This window comes from Cyrtonyx montezumae, unplaced genomic scaffold (assembly GCF_038088225.1).
Source record: "Cyrtonyx montezumae isolate F1298 unplaced genomic scaffold, pur_monq_1.0 scaffold_0, whole genome shotgun sequence".
NCBI classification, from domain to species: domain Eukaryota; kingdom Metazoa; phylum Chordata; class Aves; order Galliformes; family Odontophoridae; genus Cyrtonyx; species Cyrtonyx montezumae.
In genome coordinates, this window is record NW_027071824.1 from 17,492,082 (window position 1) to 17,511,111 (window position 19,030).

Here is a 19,030-nt window from a genome sequence, read left to right on the forward strand (position 1 = left end):
CATGACTTCCTTTGAAGGGAATCAGGCCGTGATCGAATCATCTATCATCTTTTTCTTCAACAAAACACCCATTTTTAAATCGTGCAGTCCTTTTTCCTCCAGCCATTATCGATTTTGGGTTAATCTCAGAACTCTTTTCAGCTCATCAGCATCCATTCTCTGAAACATGAGCACCCAAATGCCCTATGTGCCAAGAGTAGATGCATCAGCCGCAATACAGAGGTAAATAATCTGTGCATACTCCTGCTAGATATTCTGCTTTTTCTATCTTTCAGGCAGTGCGTTAGTCCCAGTGGCCACAGGGTTGCACTGAAAGCTCATATTTAGCTACCTATCTCTGATCCCTATATCCTTTTCAGTCACTGTGCTTTGGAAGGAAATCCATTAAACTACACATACAACTGAGATTCCTTCTTCAGTCTGCATCTCGCTATACTAAAATACATGTTATATGCCCACATCAAGCTTACCATGTGATCATTCTACCCTAGTAGCCTATTATCCTGGGCTTTTGCCATACCCCCAGTCTCTCCACTCAAATTGTGTTTTTTTTCAATATATTTTTTGTCATTATTACAGCATTCTGACAAAAACTGATCAGTCATTTAAACATTTTTCCGTTTTTACCCCTGTGCAGAATACTCTGCATCTACTGATTAAAAAAAACCCAAAAAGTTATCAGTTATTGTATTAGTATGGGTGGTTTTGCCCAGTCCACAATGCAGGGCAAGAAAATGTGTTTGAGATTTCCATCTTTGGTTAGTAAAAACAATACTGTTAGATCCTGTAGCAGCTCAACAGCAAGAACATGCTACTGATTTCCACACTTCCTGTCTCATAAAAATGGAAGGTACAAGAGAATGCTGAGGCATGCCTGGGTGTTGTGTCAACACAGTTAAGATTCTTCAGACTCAAAAGCTGGGAAGTACTTTTTCTGGGTTTGGCAACGTTGATTTAGCCCCAGGTAACATTCTATTGCTCCTCATCCTCCACAAAATGCTGCAAAAGGTGTTAGGGATGAAACATTTACCTAACGTGATTTGACACTAGCTATACTGCTCTGTTACAACATTCACAAACACAGAAGATACTGTCAGAATACTAGGATTTGGGAAAACAGCACTCTGTTAATTCTAATACAGGTTCTCTTTCAAGTTAGGAGGCTGAAATTTAAGTCTCTTGAAATAATTTTTCGGTTCATATTTAGAGACAATAGTATTAAGTGGGAAGAGTGAGGAAATACTACCAATCATTAATAAAATGAATTTACCCTCAATATCATGATTAATGACCATCACAAATTATGATTTTAGACGTGTATATTAATAAAAGTGACCCAGGTATTTTTAGCAGCTATTTCATACCTTGACATCCCCTATTGGCTATCTGCTGGAAACCATCTAGACAAGAGCATTTGTAAGATCCATCAGTGTTCATGCAGTTTCCTCCAAGGCAAATATCACTGTCTTGAAGGCATTCATCGATATCTGAAATAAAAATGTAACCAGTAGATGATACAAAGGCTGATGAAGCTCTTAAGTGATACTTATCAACTTGAAGCTACAGTGTCTTTTAATAACTGTGTGTCACAATGTCCTTTCAATTCCTTTCATTATATTGTCAAACTTATTGTATTTCTAGGCAGCTTTAAAATACGAGTTTGTGACATTTCTTCTTGCCAAGTATGCCTAGTATGCGCCATCTGCATCTCTAATGAAAACTCATAAAAGACCTTTATATCAAACTCTCTGTTACTTCAATAGTGACTGTGGAGTTACAGCAGTACGAAAATCTAACCAGTTGTACAGTTAGAAGGTAGATACAAAGCAGGCCTAGTGATGCAAACCTGCATTTTGAAATATGTATTTTCAGGCACGTTTAGACCAAAGACTGCTGAGCCTGGAGTGATCTGACTTGGATCTTGTCCACAGCATGTGCAAGCCCAGACGCAGCTGGTGTGCCACACCAGACAAGATGTGCTTGTGAAGATTACTCACACAACAACCACAGGGACAGGTTTGTAGGACACAGACCACACTGTATGCAGTCTTAACATCCATGGGTTATATATGTTGCCTGACACACAGCAGGACTGTCTCAGGCTAGAAATTAGATGCAAAGCAACCAAATATTTAAAGAACAAGATATTAGCACTGTCTCCACCAAAAGTCTTTTCATTCAGGAAACAGAGTGGAGATGCATCATTAACTCAGAAAGCACCTACGTTCCGGCAATATTCTACAGTTGGGTTTTGATAAGCAAACAGAAAATAAGAGAATAAAAGAAACATAAGTAACTTGCTTCTGCCTGCACAGTACTTCACCTTGTAATTCACTGAGTCTATTGCTATGACAGGACAGATAGTTACCAATGAAAAAGTCCTCCAAGAGTTTTTCCATTGCCTTGGAACATTCTTAAGTTTTTAACCACAGATCTGATCTGAACGGATTTGTAACTTTTATGTGCATTGCAGGAATAATAACAGTTCTAATTGAAAAAAAGAAAAAGGGGGAACATAACCTCACTTCTAAACATTCTGCAAATTAAAATGCAACTACCCTTGGGATTTGATTAAAATAAGGAAAAGTAGTAGCTCTATTGAATAAGTTAATGCTATGGCAGATAGAATTGTGTTAATGCTGACAAACACATGACCTTTTAATAGCCACATTTTATAATTATTTTCAACTGAGAAATAAACTGTGCTTTATTAAAAAAAAAAAAAAAAAGACAGCAATTAATTTTGACTGGGAGCCTGAGAAAAAAATTAACAACTCCCCTGTGCTGAGTTAATGCCAAGTCTCACAACAAGAAAACACTTTCTGCCAAATTCAGCCTAAATTCATTATTTTCTGTATAGGATGCAAACCTCTTGTTCTCTGATGGAACAGAGTGGGCAGTAACCATAGAAGTGGGTACTCTTGTGGTTACTGCCCAAGAATCTCAAGGAAAGCAGAGACAGCAACTCATGTTTGAAATGTTTGGTGCTTTTTACCATCTTTCACAGGTGTGTGTCTAGGGCATTTTGGCTAGCAAAATCTGTGAAGGCTGCTGGGAAAACACTGGAGCCTCCTATGCTTTAAGACAGGCTCTTTTCCAGCAGCTCAAGTTATTTAAGATGCACAGTCTGTACGTAGGTTCAGCTGATGCAGGTAAATATTTCTTAAGCTGAGGAAAAACAAGAGAAGTGTATTTAAAGTATATAAAGCAGTTACACAAAGCTTCTTATGGAGAGCAGAACTAGCACTGTCTTTTCAAACTTAGTTTCCAAGTTGCAAAAAGCAGTCAGCAGTATCACATACTTCCAAAAGTAGTGTAGGGATGTAATACAAGCAAAGAACTTCTTCCACTTCAAGAGATTAACAGATTTGGTGCAGAACTTTTCATATGAAAATCTTCAGTGAACAAATTGTCTCAGCAGAAATTAACCACTTTATCACTGGGTGAAGCCACTGTAGACTTGGTTACAGAATTTTATGAACGAGACAAAGACTCCAAACTAAGAGAACTGCTTTACTCATTTTCCCTGTATAATCCAATTCATCTTCTGTTGCCTAAAGAGATAATTCTTAAAAATTGCCCTTGAATGGGAAAAACAAAGAAATAAAGCATGAACCTCTCTTGACAGCCAATGGCACAGTGATGGAAAGCAGCAAAAGTTACTATGATTGGTATGAAATGTACTAAAACAGTCCGAGATGTACTAGAAACTACAATGGATTAAAATTAACTTCTTTATTTCATTTGCTCACTAGAAGATGCTTTCATGATCTTTAAGCTTACACTATTAACAGCATTTACTAGTTCATTATCTTTCTCTGCAGACTTAATGAATTGTGAGGTCTTTTGCTGAAGCAAAGTGCCTGAAGAATTTCTACATCCCTCCCTTCCACCCTCTCTCTCCTGTTACACATGGACAAAAGAAACAAGACTGTTCCTTTTTTAAGATAGACAGGATAAAGAGATTTCTGGAATCTCATCTGCTGAAGTCTACTGAGAGCAGGTTAGATGAGTATCTGTCCGGAATAATACAGCCTGTTTTATCTTTGGGAGGCACGCTGGACCAACCACACTCTTCTTTGATTCTTGACACAGTATCTCTGCATCTGTCACAACTCATGAATGTCTTGAAGCCAGCTGGAAGCAAAATTCTTTGACACAATTTTCTAGTGACATGCATCATCAGCTCACATTTCTTGAAGCTGATGCAAGTGATGCTGGTAATTCACCAGGAATTCTGAGATGATCTCATGTTCTTTTATGACCAGACTCTCCAAACAAGTCATTAACAAAGTGTATCAGTGCACTGAAGAGATTAAAAGATGCCCTCATTTCTTGTTGGTGAGAACTGCAGGAGATACTGCCACTCATTAAATGTGGACAATCCCACAACATCAGCACTGATAAAGTCCAGTCTGGCAGAAGCTTGTCTTGAGAAACATTGGAGTCAAATCTGTGTAAAATGCTCTTCTGTCCTAACTAATGGAAGAAGAGGATTCCTGATGTACTGCTCTGTATGAGAAAGTAATAACTGCCTTCTACATGCTGTGTGAACAATAACCTAACACAGAACACACAGCAGGTAGAGCAGTGTAAGGAGCTGTCTCATTTCCTCGATATTAACAGCTACAAAAAGCACACCAGAGACTGAAAAGGTTATATATGCTAATGCTACACTTATGGCAAGAGCTTAACAGAGCTTTTTCTGCTACAGCAAGAGACAAGGAGGCAATGGAGGTAGAATTGTTCCTGGAGCTCTCCAGCAAGGAATTCCACATGCTCAGGGAGCATGGCAGCAAAAGGCTATACCTATAATGATAATAATAAAATAACAAATCTGACTGAGGAATCTGGTTACTGGACATCAAAGCTGTCTGGCTTGAGAAAAAATAGAATGTGGCTGTTTTCTATAACCTAGCATTTCTCCCTACATTTGCCCAACATCCTTCACTTCTTCTGGTTTTAAAAGCACAGTACACAGACTGCCTTCGGAGACAGTGAAAGCTGTGAACACCAGCAGATCACTCTGGAACACATCTCAGACCGTGCATTTCTCTTGTCTCTGCACATGTGGGATTGCAGTGACTACACGTTCCCAAAACCAACTGAAGAAGTTTTCACTTAGCAGGCCCCCAGGTGAACAGCGTCTGCTATCAGAAGCTTTTGTAATACAGAATCCAACACAGACCTCTGTGTCAGCAAGAAGAGTTGGAAAAGCTGAATTTGGTTTTGGTACCAGTGTCAATTGCTCTTCTAGCTTTACTGTTGACAACATGCATACTGATCTATTGTATGTGGAAAGATGATAGGGAAACCATAAATATACGGCTGTGCAGATGAGAACTGTTAAATAGTTGACAGTAAAATACCGAGAAAAAAAGAAGCAACATATTTTTCTGTCCTACTCATATAAGAGTTCATGCCTATGGCTGAAGTACTCAAGATCTTTCTGAAAAAATCAGAGCTTAAGTCCACAAGCTTACCTTCACACTGATCTCCGGTAGCAGACAGCGCATAACCTTGGCTACAAACACATCTGAAGGACCCTTCTGTGTTCCTGCAGCGTCCATTGACACACAGTGATCTGTGCTGGCATTCATCTATATCTGTAGCAGAAGAGACAGGGACGACATGACACATCAAAAATGCAGATTACTGAGCAAATATTGCAAAAACCGTCTCTGAACAAAATAGCATCATTACCGAGTACTGCTTCTCTTGCTTTTATTTACAAATGCAGACAGCCAGTACAGTGCATAAAAATATATGAAACTAAAGATAGAACGTTTCCCTCAAGGTGAATGCATTCACTATTCTCTCACATAGCATCAACATACCCCACAGTGGACATGCAAATATGCACAGTTTCACAAGCACCGTACAGACACATTGCTTGAGAGCTGCTTTTGTTTCTCTTCTCTCTGGCAAAGGTAACAAGCCAACTGCTCCAGTGAGTCAGCAAAACCCACAAAATACTTTCCAGCCGGCTCACCACCTTCTAACCGGGTGTGGTTTTTCAGATGCACACTGACAGGCCATTCTCCTATTAACCTGTACATTGAGGCTCCTTTAAATACTTGCCTTGTAACAGAATTAATCCTCTTAAGTATGGGGAAATGTCTCTCTGCTTCCACAACCACTGCTAATCCCTCAGTGCTTCAAATTCTCATAATGTGGGGTCAGCCTGGGCTACCAAATAGACTTGAACACTAAGTTTAAATTTTCCTATGAAAAAGTCAAAATAGTGGAGGGGAGCAGCACCTTGAACTCAGAACGTACCATGTGTTCTGATGTTCTGCATAAGCTAGGAACCTCTTTTCCCTGTCTTCTTCATAATTACAATTTCTTAACAAATGTTTTAAATTTATATGACAGGTTGTTAGTCACTTCCAGGATTTGGGCAAGGGTGCCTGTTGTTCTGAAAATACTCTGTAATTCAACCAGGAGAAAGTTACTCAGAGGTTTTTCTGGTGGGTTTTATGGCTATGCAGCCTGATCTCTTTCTTGAGTCATGGTCCCCCATGATCAGAGAAGTCTGAATATAAGGACTCCCGAATTCTGTGGGGCTGCATGAAACATCTGGGTGTGTGTACAGGCCCTGACTTGAGAAGGGTGCACTTTAAGAAGAGCTGTCTGCACATGCCAGTGTAGCTTGGCAAGGGCTCTTTTCCATGAAAGGCTCAGAGGAAGCAGTCAAACTTTGTCTACATACTTTCCCCAAGACCGGTCTGCTCTCTGTCCTGGACAGCACATTTAACTCACTCACGCCATTTAACGTACAGTGTTGTTTTGTTTCAAACTTCCTGACAAAGTAAAATGAATGATTATTTAGTTTTATTGCACTATTTTCGCACTCAGAACTCTGAATGTATTTGGTGCTATACACAGACACTTGCGTAAAGGGGAAAAAATAATAATAAAAAAAACAACTGACAAGAAATTGGATTGCTGTGTGCTTCCACAGCTTCTCTGAGACCTTCTCTCAGGTTTTCACTTCTACCTGCTTAAGGAGGAAAGTGATATTCATGGTTAATATACGTACTCCATGTTCCCCTCCAGACTGCTCTGCTCTGACATCAGATCTAATTTTGATTCACCAGAGAAGACGTGACAGGAATGTCGTATGTGGAAGCATATGCAGTATGCAGGACCCAACACTCTGAGGTGCAGGTACAGTTCTTGGAAATATCACACCACAGTCCCTCTAAGCATGCTGCTCAGAAAGCAGGGACAGTAAAGCAGGTGTCAGCTCAGCATTTAATTGACACTCCTCTGTTCTAAGCCTGGGTTTTTGATTCCAGTCCCTGACATGAAAAAAAAAAAGATGGAAAGAAAAGCCACACTAGAAGTTTAAAGCAGCAAAAGCAACTGTCCCCTAATCTCTAAAATGACAGAAATGTGAAGCATTCTGCAGGAACACCAAATAAGCACTATTACTAAGCATTGCTGATTGGCTTTATAACCCCAGCTGTTTTATAAGAAATCACAAAAAATACAATGTGACCATGGAAGTTGTAAAATAGAAATCCACATTCTTCTTATGCGTTTGGTTATGTAGTCTCAGTGTTGTACATTTGCTGTGTCTCCATTAAGAGGAACGCCATTAGATGAAATATCTTCTAAAAGCTGCAACTTTGTGAATTTTAATCATACTCCTTCCTACCTTCACACTGATCCTCTGACACAGACAGTTTGAAACCTTGGCCACAAATACATCTGAAAGACCCTTCAATATTTTCACAACGTCCATTTGCACAGAGATTGCCATACTGACATTCGTTTATATCTGTGAATAGAAAGAAAGCATAAATGTATTGTTAACTTGAGTACAACCATCTCTCAGGTAGGCTTGGGAATTCATTCACCTTCTGTCAGACTTGAGTTGGCTAGTGCTCAGACACAAGTGTGCCCACAGTCCACATGACCAAAACACTGCTTTCATCCTAGTACTGCAGTTTAAGCTAAGAAACTTATTTCTTCCAATGAGTTTTGTGCTATGAATGATGCGCCAACGTCATTCTTACCTAAATAAAGTTACTTCTGCCCATCATCTTCCTCACAGTGTCTTAAACTACAGTGACGGCAGTGCAGAGAAGAGGTCAGCAAGTGCTGGCACTTTCACTCTTGCACTACATAGGTGTACTCTTGGAAGGACACATGGCTATGATAAAAGCTCTGGCAGCTGCCAATACCTTCTAACAGTTACTGCTAATCCTTTTGCTATTGCAAAGAACAGTCCAGCAAAATCCCTTACAGACACAGGTCAAGCTGGCAGGGCTGTGCTGAAGCTGTTTTCTCTTACACCATTTTAAAAATGTGCTCTTGTCAGAGCTCCCCACCTGTTACCTCTGCTTGTTTACCTGGTGTTGGGCCTGTGAAAATTCTCTTTGGAACAAGTACAGAACTCAACCATGTTTCCCATAGTTGAGTTTTTGCTCTTTTACGGCTAGGACAATCCACGTGCAGGAGTTCTCCAGTGCGTAACTCGAAACCGTATACAAAACACATGCATTTGAGACAGTACCAGACAATGTTTTTCAGAAGCATTTAAAGGAGCCAGGTTCTGAAGGATATAACTAACACTGAGGAATTTCAAAGGAACTTCTGCAACATCAAGCAGAGCCCTTTCTGAGGGCAGGCTGTCTGTATAGGCTCTATATACAATTCTAATGAGCTAAGCCTCGCTAACAAAAGTTTTAAACTCCTATGGTTACAAATCAACCTTAATTTACAGGGGACTTGAACTTCTTTTTCCCTCGGTATTAACTCAGTAGACCACTCTCTTTAGCCAACATGAAAACTGCTGTTACTACTTACACGTTTTCAGAAATTCTTTCTGAATGCAATTTGTATAAAAAACAAACAATAAAGCACGGAGATAAATAAACCCAGCCAGAATTAATCCAGTGTTCTAAACCAATCAGCGCTCTCTTTGTTCCTAGGGATGGTTTTTACTTAAATGTCAAAGTTATTTTGGGGGTTTAGTAAACAGCAAGCAAGTTCCTCTGTTTCTATGGAAAAAGCTGTATTTTACAGCTCCACTGATGCAGAAAAAAATTAAACCTTATTTCCTTTTTATGTCAGAAATCATATTACTCGCAAATATCACGTATTTTGCCACCACAAAGCACACAGAATCTATTAATATAAAGTAAAATCACTGATTATTTGAGGGACCTGAGCTATTTAGGCAGCTGAAGCAGAGGGAGAGCAGAAAAGATTAAAAGTTTGAGTTCATCATCACAGCTTTTATTAGTTATTGTGAATCTCTGCAGAAACTATTTTCCTCATGTTTATTTGTTACTCATGGTTCTTCACATGGTACTCTAGTCTAGGGTTTGGAACTTTGACAGTGCCCATCTGTCCTCAGACACAAAGGAAATCACCATCGTTACCTATATTTCAAATCATCTATAATTCTTTCCCCTCACTTGAGCTTTGTTAATACCTTGTAGTTGTCTGGCTAAGGAGACAAGACAACAGCAAAGGTCCACAGTTGTTCTGCTATGGCAGTTCAGTAGGCAGTGCTACTTCTACCCTGCTGCAAGATGAATTTTTGAAATTCCTACTATTTCAAAATGATCTCACTGAAAAAAAACCCACAAACTTTGTAAATGACTTGAATGTGGGACTTGAAATTATACTAAGGAAGTTTGTGGATGACAATACATTGGTAAAAGCGGTTGATTCCTTCGAGAAGGGAGAAGCCCTGCAGAGATTTACAAACTGGGTAACCACACCTGCATGAAGCTGAACAAGAGCAAGTGCCAGAACCCACACCTGGGACCAAGCAACCCTTGACACAAGAAGTTGGACAGCATCCCTGAGGAAAGGGATCTGAGGATTCTAGCTGGTGGCAAGTTGAACACAATTTTTGGGTGGTTCTGTGTAGGCCTAGGTGATCCTTGTAATTATCTTCCAACTCAGGATATTCTATGATTCTATAATTTATCCTGTTAGAACACACAGAACCTAACTCAGTAGTCAAGTATTTTTCAAGTCAGTTGGAAGTTGAACTTGCTTCTACAGATAACAAACCTGCTTCTTACAGATTGCTTTTCATCTGCTTTTCTCCAAGCTACTTGAAAACAAGATCTGCAATATTATTTCTTGGTTTTGGATGAGACTAAAAGATCAAGAGACTTCCCCACAAAGCCTGAAACAGAAAAAGCCAGAAACAGAACCTGAATCTTCTGAGATGAAGTCCAGAGCTGTAGGTGATTCTATTGAAGCTCCTTACAGCCATGCCAGAAGTGGATAGAGCAGCTTTGTTGACCTCTGTACTGCTTTTGAAAGTTTCTGACCAAGTCTCTAATCTTATTTAATTATGTAGCTGCAAAATTCACCATAGTGATAACTATGAGGACAAAATGGTCTAAAAATTATTGTCAAACTTTTTTCCCCCCATTTATTCATCAACACACAGTACTGTACTCTTGACTCTGAGACTACTCAGTTTCATTATATATCATGATACATCACTAGAAAGTGTACAAATTTGGACAGAGAATGACTTAAAAGAACAGTGATTGCAAGTGAACTTGAAATAATTCAAATAGTCCTTGTACAACAGAAGCACATGACACGTGATGCAGCCTATGGAGGCAGGGTGTGCTTATTTTTAATCTCTTCCAATACGCATCTCACGTTGCATGGTCCCAGCTGAACTGTAGTTAAATATATTCTACACAAGTCTGAAGTGAATTGATAGACTTGCCTTTATTAAGCAACAGATATGTTCCTGGTTTTAAATCTTGGAAGGTTAAAATATAAATAGCATAAGAGAACTCTAGAATTGTTATGTTGTGCTTTCTAGGACATCGAGTGCTGGCAGAGGAATGAGCTGAGGTAATAAATAAAAATAAATAAATCAAAATTAGTGAAAACAGCTCTGAGAAAAATCAGCAGAGCTTCAACTGACCTAAACTAACACTAGAAGCAACTACATTTATGGAACAATGGGCTTAAATACCCATCATAGATATCTTGGCAAATATTTTCCTTCGCAGTGTATTTAAATGGTACCACATTGCAAAGCTGTAAGACAAACTATCTGTGTTACATTTCCTAAAATGTATATAACTCATCTGCAACATGATGTAAGTCCAGGATAAATAGAAAACAAAGACTAATCACATCACTAATAATGTGAGATTCCATAAAACAAGGGAAAAAAAGAAGTTATAGTAATAAAAGGAAAAGACCTATCTGCATCTGAGAACAAATACTTATTCCCTAAACGTTTGTTTGTAAATCTGACCAGTGCAATGAGTTCTTGTTGCTCATTCTATTCCTACTAAGCTGGTTAGTATGAATGAAATAAGTGAAAGGTGTGCCATCACATTTTCAACCAGACTATTTTCATGAAGGCAGAGATACCAAACGTATAGCAGATCTGTGCACTGTCTTTCACAACTAAGGTCAACTCAAAGTTTCCAGAACTTAGGGTTAGAAGTGGAAACAGAAATGGCACAGGAAATGGCACTTGAAATTGAATTTATTTCTTTTTTTCAGTGTGTAAATTAACTCTCATACCTCTACCTTATTTCAGGTAAATTCATTTCAGCTAAAATTCATTTGAAAAAAAATGAATTGCCTATTTTAAAACAAACAGACAAAAATCTGTCCTAAAGAGCTAACTGAGGGTGAGACAGGCTGTTTAAAGATCTGCTGAATAATGCACAGTTTGCTGGAACTGCAAAGAGTTAATTAAGGTATTAGTAGATAATTAAGGTATTAGTAACACGACTCACCAGCAAACTACCCTAGTCTATAGAAAAACCTGCCAGACACAATGACAAGTCAGCACTCTCATGATTTTTCAATTTGTTAAACACCTCCAAACAGTGGCTTACTAGCATTTCACCAATAATAAATCCCTTAACAGTGACATATTTTTATTTCAGTAATTTGTTTTGTAATGACAACTGTATGGCCTGCAGTCTAGTCTTCTCATTTATCTACATTAAAACAAGATTTCCATGTATCTCCTGTGTCTGAGAACTTTAAGACATGTCAAAAAATTGTATTCTCAATTATTATCAAATGAAATGGGGACATACATCACAATGCTTTTAACATTAATGAAATAGGAAATACAGCACCACCAAACAAGAACCATAACCAGAAACAGAAACAGTAGCAGTACTGAACATACCATGGCACCGTCCATTCCAGCCTCTGAATCCCACTCTGCAGGGTATGCACTGGTAAGAGCCAGGAGCATTAACACACTGTGCATCTGGACAAGTACTTGGGGACATGCATTCATCAATGTCTTCAAAAGAGCACACAGAAGGAAATACAGGTCAAAACCACATCAGAACATCTAACAGTAAACTAATGTGATTATTCTCACTGTGTTAATTTTACACTCTAAAGAGTCGTGTATTTTCTGTAAGATACCCAGGAAGGTGCAAATTGGAACACATTCAGACCAGTGAAGAGGCATCACTGAGAAAGAAACTGGATCACAGTGCATGAAACAATCTGAATTCTCTATTACACTGCAATTCCTTGGTAGGCACTGCACAACACAGATCAGATTATTGGCTTAGATGGGAATGAATCCCTTTGTTTATGTCAATTGTCTAATCACTGCATTGTCTTAAGGTACATAGAAACTGTGGAAGTGCATTAGAATGACAAACTCTGGCTTTTCAAAGCAAAAAAAAAAAAAAAAAAGAATCTGGAATTCCTAGTTTATTCATGGTAAAGCAAGAGATAGGTTCTGAAAAACTCAAGTATTCATGGCTAAGCTCTAAGCAACAACTAATAACTTCTTATCCTGCACCACAGAAACCCACAATACATGAAGCATATACAATCTAATAGAGACTGCATGCAAAAATGCACAATCCAGGGCCTCAAGTGAATTTCTAGTAGTGAGGGGCCCAGACCTGGATACAGTGATCAAGGTGCGGCCTCACCTCTAAGTTTTTTATAGAAATAGTTATTTGTTTGCAGTGATGTTCCACTATGCCTGTAACACTACTCCATGAACAATGAGCTCAGCAAGAACATACATGCAATCTGTATGTCTCCCCAGCTGGGGCCACAATGATGTTCGTGTGTATATAGTTTGAACACAGAATTAAGACAGGGCAAGGAAGTGTAAATGAACTGTATTATGGTATTATGTGCAGCCTAGAGGATTTTTGCTTTTGTCTTTGAAGTGGGGAGGAGGCATAAAGGAGCTATTTGTGGAATCTGACATTTGTCAGTAGGCTGACTATAACGTGTAGGTGTAATGACATGGCAAAATGATTCCCTGAATGTGTCATTTCCTTGGTTTGATGGATTTAGTGTAGGAGGGATTTTCCCCAAAGTAACCTTAAATAACTTCCAGCAGAAAACTTAATTTTGGAGATTACGTATTATTACACTACCACACTACTTAAAATACAAGCTAATAAGAAATTTGATGCACCATGATATTCTGATTTTTTAGTCTATTTTAATAACAGAGATTCCCTACTGACAGAGAAGATTTGGAAAAACAGTTGTACGAGCACTTTTATTAATTTTTTTCTATTTTTTTTCTAAACTGTCTGAATAGAAAGAGGAATGTCTTCGTAATGCTCAGAGCAGCAAAAATATCCAAAGCAACTTTATGTTGCTTATCTGCTAGGCAACCTAATATGTTAAAAAATGTATTGTCGTAGGTAATTTAGAATAAAGGATGAATAAAAACTACATTAAAATGAAACAGCTGCCTGTGGTTTTCAGTTCATAATTCGTGCTGAAAATAAAGAGGAAAAAACAACCAAAAAAAATGCAAAAATTACACAATGGAAAAGAACGCAAAGTTCAGATGTCCTAGGATCTCCTGCAACATGAAATATCTGCTCGATATATATTTCCAAACTAATTAAAAAAAAATAGTCATCATTTGTTACCCAATCTTTTTGGAAACAATAACCATGGATTCCATGGCAAATGCTGCTAAAATAACTGTCCTGAGATAAAGCAGTATAAGCCATTCCAGATTTCGTCCATACTGGGGGAATTCCTTTGCAGCATCTTAAATCGGGATAAGAGAAATTGAAGTGCAGTTGCAGACATCAAATAACTGAAAAGGTTCCTTGCTTAAGCTTGCTCCCTCTGAGAATTCTCCCTTTGCAGATCACGCCTCAGTGTTAAGCCTCCCTTGAACAGCAGGCAGTGAAAATCTTTTCAAACAGCAGTAACATTTGGAACTTGATGTGATATGAATAAATTGTAACTTACTTGTCCAGGACATATTGCAAGATAAAAACAATCAATGCCCTTTTGAACATCCTGTCATTTTTAGCTGCTGTACATGGGAGAATTAAATGACCTGAAGGCAAGCTAAATGTGAGAGAAATTCAGCAGTAAGTCTAAGTTAAAGAAATTACCCGTGGAAGTAAGCAGAGTAGAATGGGATAAAGGAAATCTGAACAGAGAAAGATGTAATACTGTTGTGCCAAGACATCTGAAAACAAATAGCAAATGGAAATTGAAATGAATTAAAAGAATTATCAGGTAGAAAAATAATAAACATATAAAAATCTCTGTGGAGTTATTTTAATATTTCTACACAATGGCTTGCTTTCTTTAAAAATAAACAGATGTAAAGTTTGCTGTTGAAATCCGAAACAGCAGTCAATAAGGAAATAGTCAACTTGAACAAACGCCTCCTCCTATTGCATTTGTTTGGCCTGGCAAACATTACTGTGTTACTACTGGTGAAGAGTCCAAACTTACCTTCACATTCACCTCTCCTGTTCATTTGGTACCCACTGTCACAATATTCACATCTATACGAGCCAACAGTATTTATACAGAAACCTTCCCCACAAGTATGAGGTCGTGAACATTCATCAAAATCTGTAGAGATGAAAAAGAGATGTTAAGAGAAACTTTGATCCTCCTTGAAATTAACAAATGCTTGCATCACTCCTAAACTCTGCTATAAATAAACATTAGTAAATAAACTTAGATTTTCAAGTTGTTTGCAAGTCACAGCCCTGAAGTTCTTATTATTCAGTAGTTTTGCCTTTACCCTGTTGCCTGTAATCAAAGGGAATAACATCTAGAAACAGTCAGGTGATAGAAAGAGAGGCAGGGACCAGCCCGCCCTGTGGTTACAAACACATCACTTGCCACTGTGTGTGTCCTGTGCTCAAGGCAGCACTAACCTAAGGAAGATCACAGCTTCTCCATCTGCTTCCGTTACTCTGCAAAGTCCCTGGGTGTTTGCAGTTATGTCTAGAAATATGGTTTGTTACAGCTGCTAGTGACTGAAAGTTTTGAATATTTTATTTCCCACCACATAAGATGTTTGTACCAAATGATAGCTTTCCTAAATAAATATGATACTAAATAATTTCAAGGGTTTGTTTTGTCGTTGCTGTTGTTGTTTTTTCAACAGATCAGTAGGAGAAACCACTCAAATACTCTCCGCAGTACCTGGAGAGAGAAAGTTAAAAACACTTCCAGACACCAGCCCAGTACCAATGACATTGAGGATAAAAGGTGAAAGGAGATTTCAGGGAGGTTTAGATAAGTTTCTTGATTCATTTTTGTGAAGGAGAGCAGTAATTACCAACGCAATCAGTTCCATCTTCACTGGCCATGAATCCAGCTTGGCAAATACATAGGAAACTTCCTTCAGTATTTTCACAGCGTCCAAGAGAACAGAGATGAGGTGTCTGATTACACTCATTAATATCTATAAAAGAAATAAAAATCTAAGACTACAGAATAACATATTTAGTTCTGATTCATTCAAAGGTCATACATGATGCTTTTGAAAAGATAGTCTTGTAATTATTTTAACTATTTGAAAATATGCATTGAGTAGATTTGTTTGGAAAAAAATACTCTTACTGGCTTAGACTATATGATTTCAGGCACTGGCCTGAAGAGTATGTCATGATTACTATTCAAATCACTGCACTGTGAGCGGAGCACAAGCTGCGAGCATTGGACATTAATACAATTCAGATGAAATGGAAGGATTTTGAGTTGCCATTTGGTATGTATGTGTGCATGCAAATTATTTTTTAAATATGATAGTTGCATATGATAGCATGCATATCACTGTGAAGATTCTGGATTTTTGGTAGCATGAAAAGCTGATGGTATACAATCTGGAAACATGATACAACAAAGTCTTCCTGATCTAAGCTACACAGAAACCAGCATTCTCTGAATGGACGAAAGACACGGATTCAACTGCTTCCAGATCTGAAATGGCTCATTCAGAGCCAGCCTGGGCTCTGCCTCTTTCTCATCGGAGCTTCCTGTTCCACAGCTCAGTAGCTTTGAGGGGACAAAGACCTCACTTACTGATGTCCTAATGTGTTTCTGGGATGCCTACAGTACTCTTTCTCTTATCCTACAAGAGATTGGAAAGGAAAGGCCTAACAAAACGACCGGACTTTGTCCAGCTGCAAAGCTGGTTGTTTGTCAAATCGTTCTGAGAAACAGGCACTACTTTGGCCATTCTTTCTCTGAACAGAGGCATGTTTTTTCCTATCAGTTTGATGATTTTAGATACTTGATTCAGAACTGAGAAGAGATGGTCTGTCTAATCCCTTTTTCTCTCATCTCACAAAGGAAAGTCTTTCATTCGACTTTAATTAAATTTACATTCAGTTCTGAGTGGTGCAAAGCTGCATCTGAGACAAGCTGGCAAACTTGATTTGACATACAAGAAACAGTTTCTGTATAGTTTGGAACCACTTGGTAGAGGAAGCAGCTCCTGGCTGCTCTGCAGCATATCCCTCCTGATTAGACTCCACATTTCAAACATTTCATAACATGGTTATTGAAGATTTTTGAAAACATCCATTCATACCAGAGCATTTTGTCTGCTCATCATTAAGTCTGTATCCGTCATAGCAGATGCAAGTGTATCCCACAGGCAAATTAACACAGTGTCCTGCTCCACAGATATCAGGATTAACTGTACACTCGTTGATTTCTATTCAAACAAAACAAAACAAAATTTAAAATTATATTCTCCCATAAAGTTGTTTAAATGCATAATATTCTGTAATCCAAGAAAACATGGCCTAAGAGACACTATAAATCAAGCTTTTAAGTCCTGAGCTTCAGTAATAGATAAACTCTCTGGTAGATATAGAAGCCATTCAGGCTTTTCCTAGTGACATATTATCACATCTCATCCAAGATCTATAAACAGAAACATAAAAATAGGCTACAAGAATATAAGAAAGAATATAAAATTTAATCTTTATAGACAAGGGTAAGAAAATATCCATGGTGGGTTTCTGATTTTTTTTAATTATTATTATTATTTTTTAAAGAATACAAATCTGTTAATAGCTTGGATGTGTTTGTAAGGTAAGGAGATTCAGCAATGGGCAGCAATGGATGCTTCACCCCTATGAGTCATTTCTGAAATTTTCCCAGTGTGCATGTTACTGCAAAGAATACTGATCAATACATTTGTGTGAAAACTGAATTAAGGTTATATATGAAATGGTAAATTTTTAGAAAGAAATTACAGTCTACAAAAAAGATCAATTTTTTTCAGACCATTCAGAAACAAGCCACATTTAAATTCAGCTAAATCTGAAAGTGCAGAATTGAGATCCTTCAAATCACCTCAACTAACTTCGTTCAGTTCATCTAACACAAGATTTTATCTTGTAAATCTTACCTCATTTGCACTTTACTATCTCTTAAATATCTGAACAACACTTGGAACTGTATTTGAACAACAGATTATCTAATAATTATAACATCATGTAATAACCTAATTAAATTTTGTTTACTGCAATTTCTAGTTCCACTCATTTTCATGAGGAAACAAATAAACTCTTTCCATAGATTCAGGAGGGTTTGAGTGGGGATAGAATAATACCTCCAACAGCTGGGTGATTCAGACCCTATATACATTATTTACAGCTCAAAAACCCACACTGGTCATATCTGAACGAATAAAATTAATCTTTTAAAAGCTTTTTTTTTTTTTTAAATACTAAACCACGCACAATTTCACTTTGTGAATGTGAACTGGAAAACCAAGTAGTATGTCTGGCTATTTCTACCATATCAAATACAAAGTATTTACCTGGACATTGCAATTACTTTAGAGCCTGTGTTAATTCTGACACCAGCCAATCTGACACTTTGTGTATATACAGTACATTAAGCTTTGTGTTTTCAAATTTTTAGTAAGTGAAATTTCCATGGCCTTTGACTTCCATGACAATGACTTAGACAAGTTTCTACTATGTAAGAAATATTACTTGCACTTCTGTTAATTTCACTTTCTGACACACAGATGTAGAAAAGACAACTTTAATAGATCAAAAAGGAAGAACAAAAACATTAAACGACCGCTTCAAAATCGATCTCAGAGTAACTCTGCATCTGCTTTTTGTAGAAGATGCAGACCTGCGTCCCATGAAGTGTACACCTCTCAAAGACCCCAGCTATGTGTAAGTTGCAATGAAGATATGAGCAGACTGTCTATAGAACTCATCTGTGGCCAAGAATTCTACAAGTGAGTTGTTGTTAAAGTCTTATAAATAATTTAAGAAAACATAAAAAAGTAAAAGTAAACCTTTTGAAGCATTCTCTATGCAAAGTATAAATTTACAACACTACTACTACCAGTGAGAAGAATTAACACCTTTGAAATCTTTCTGGAAAGGGCTGACTGAAAAGTTCATTAAGAAAGACTTAATCCATGAATAACCTGGTTTCTTGATAAGGACACTGAAGCTGTTATTTAAGATATAAGATATGTTATATATCTAAGATTTGTAATCATATAAGATATGTTCACAGCTAAGATTTCACATATAAGATATGTTATATCTTAATATTAGCTATTAAGAACCTACAAAGAACTTTGATTTTGGAGAAAAAAAGTAAAAATGAAAAACCATTAAGCAACCTGAATTATCCTTTTTCCCCCATTATTCATTCATTATTCAAATACTGTGTATTGCAAATATACATTGTAAATTCACATGCTAAGCAAAAAGGCAAAGTCAAATTTCAACATACAACTCAAGCTCAACAAGAA

General features: G+C 37.6%; 1 protein-coding gene across 1 annotated transcript in view; it reads right to left on the bottom strand.

Annotated features, from left to right (window-relative positions):
- Positions 1-19,030, bottom strand: part of LTBP1 (latent transforming growth factor beta binding protein 1) — a 181,867-nt gene that overhangs the window by 38,928 nt on the left and 123,909 nt on the right. Inside the window, exons 15-21 of the mRNA XM_065729120.1 lie at positions 16,826-16,951; positions 15,569-15,694; positions 14,728-14,850; positions 12,158-12,277; positions 7,664-7,786; positions 5,484-5,606; positions 1,365-1,487 (exon numbers count right to left, since the gene is read on the bottom strand). Of these exons, the coding sequence (XP_065585192.1) occupies positions 1,365-1,487; positions 5,484-5,606; positions 7,664-7,786; positions 12,158-12,277; positions 14,728-14,850; positions 15,569-15,694; positions 16,826-16,951 (864 nt within the window). The remainder of the gene's footprint in view (positions 1-1,364; positions 1,488-5,483; positions 5,607-7,663; positions 7,787-12,157; positions 12,278-14,727; positions 14,851-15,568; positions 15,695-16,825; positions 16,952-19,030) is intronic.